Source organism: Anoplophora glabripennis, unplaced genomic scaffold, assembly GCF_000390285.2.
Source record: "Anoplophora glabripennis isolate ALB-LARVAE unplaced genomic scaffold, Agla_2.0 scaffold699, whole genome shotgun sequence".
In the NCBI taxonomy this organism is placed as follows: domain Eukaryota; kingdom Metazoa; phylum Arthropoda; class Insecta; order Coleoptera; family Cerambycidae; genus Anoplophora; species Anoplophora glabripennis.
Window position 1 is genome coordinate 120024 of NW_019416796.1, and position 2065 is coordinate 122088.

At 43.4% G+C, this 2065-nt stretch overlaps 1 protein-coding gene across 1 annotated transcript in view; it reads right to left on the reverse strand.

Annotated features, from left to right (window-relative positions):
• LOC111691927 (ribosome biogenesis protein BMS1 homolog) overlaps positions 1 to 1247 on the reverse strand; it is a 74785-nt gene extending 73538 nt beyond the window's left edge. Inside the window, exons 1-2 of the mRNA XM_023455464.1 lie at positions 1133 to 1247; positions 549 to 725 (exon numbers count right to left, since the gene is read on the reverse strand). Coding sequence (XP_023311232.1) covers positions 549 to 725; positions 1133 to 1247 — 292 coding nt within the window. The remainder of the gene's footprint in view (positions 1 to 548; positions 726 to 1132) is intronic.
• Between the last annotated feature and the right edge of the window lie 818 nt (positions 1248 to 2065).

Genomic DNA, 2065 nt, shown 5'->3' on the forward strand with positions numbered 1-2065 from the left:
ACTCTGAACCATTTATCACCAATCCGATTGCCAGTTCACACCTAATCTATACAAGAGAAATAAACCATGGAAAATATAAAATTATGTGTATGCATACACGAATAAACCAATAAATAAAAACAGAACACACATGCATAATCCTTAATAGCTAATAATACAAAATAACTACACCTAATTTGGGAGCTCCCGCGCTTCCAGGTAGAACTAAGACCAGGACTCTCACCCGCATAGTTCTCCTGTCAGGTGGCTAAGACCGAGAAGCGCACTCGCATAGCCCACCTGCCAGAGCAAAGACCAGGGGCCCAACCCGCATTGCTCTGTCCAGAACCAGAAACCTGTACTGTTCTGTTTACTTACGGCGGGCTCAGCACAATAACTCCGCCGTCTCATATTCTCCGACTCTGCAGTCCCCTCGTATGGTATGCGTGGAAGAAGAGCACCAGATATGTCCTAAACCATACGGCTGCTGCCAGTGTTTGGACTAGCCGCAAGTCGCAGTAGAACCAAATCGCCTTCCCCATACATCGGTCCGACAATTCGATTCCTACCAAAGCGACGTTTTTGTGCTTTCTGATGTTCAGCAGCTACTGCAGTCATATGGTCTCGAATGGCAGTCACATCTAGGGGTTGAACCTTGCCACCGTTTAGAAGACCAGTGGTAGCAATGCGGAATTCCCTATCTGTAAGTTTGGAATGTCTGTTCCATTCCGTATTAAACTCATTACCTATGGAAATATACAAGGGTACACGTGTGTAACAATAATAAGAAAACAAAATGAACATTGAAAAACATACCCAGGTGACCACTACCAGTCTACCTGACCAGAGCAACTACTCAATAAAATTCCTCCAGGTGACCAAATTCCAGTCTACCTGTCCAGAGCAAATACCACTCTGCCAGAGCAAAACTCCGCTCTGTACCAGAACAAAGTATCAGGGATTTACCCTACAATGTTCTACGCTGTAATAATAAATACCTAATTATAATAAGATAATAACAATAAAATAATAAGAATAATAGTAAAACATATTTAATAAAATTAAAAAACAAAAAAATTAAAGTTAACCCTCCAGGTGACCAAATTCCAATCCACCTGACCAAAGCAAATACCACTCAAAAATAAAAAAATACCTCCAGGGACCAAATTCCAGAGGAAATACCACTCTGCCAGAGCAAAACTCCGCTCTGTACCAGAACAAAGTATCAGGGATCCACCCTGTTCAACTATAACAGCAACAACTATCATTTATTTACGTCATACAACAATGGATTAAATTCTGGAATAATATTTATGGTCAGAAATACATTACTCACGCCTAGATTCCGTTTTTCGACCAACCTTTCAAGCTGTGACACCATGACCTAGGGGCGTGGTTGCGAAACACTCTTAGCACTAAGGTGACAGACTACCGCTCGTGTGCCTCTATGCCTCCGCTTCCGGTCGCTGCCATGCACCGGGCTTGCTGAATCCAAGCGCTGTCGCCTGGCCAACGCCCTGTCTTCTTTGGGCGAACTTCCCTGCNGCTGCCACGTGCACGCTCGGAAAATCTATAAATATAAGCCCCGTACAACTACCCCACCAAGGGAAATGATTGTAACCAACACCAGATCCGGGTAGCACCTCTCTGAATTAATTTAAAAATAGTGAGAAATTAGCGTCACAAAAGAAAATTTTTTTCTCGAGTTGGGGGAACGCTGTCACATGTACGCTCGGAAAATCTATAAATATAGACGCCGTACAACTACCCCACCAAGGGAAATAATTGTAACCAGCACCAGATTAAATTAATTCAGAGGGGTGCTACCCGGATCTGGTGCTGGTTACAATCATTTCCTTAGGTGGGGTACGGGGCCTATATTTATAGATTTTTCGAACGTGCACGTGGCAGCGTTCCCCCAACTCGAGAAAAAAAATTTCCTTTGTGGCGCTAATTTGTTATTATTTTTAAATTAATTCAGAGGGGTGCTACCCGGATCTGGTGCTGGTTACAATCATTTCCCTTGGTGGGGTAGTTGTACGGGGTCTATATTTATAGATTTTCCGAGCGTGCACGTGGCAGCGTT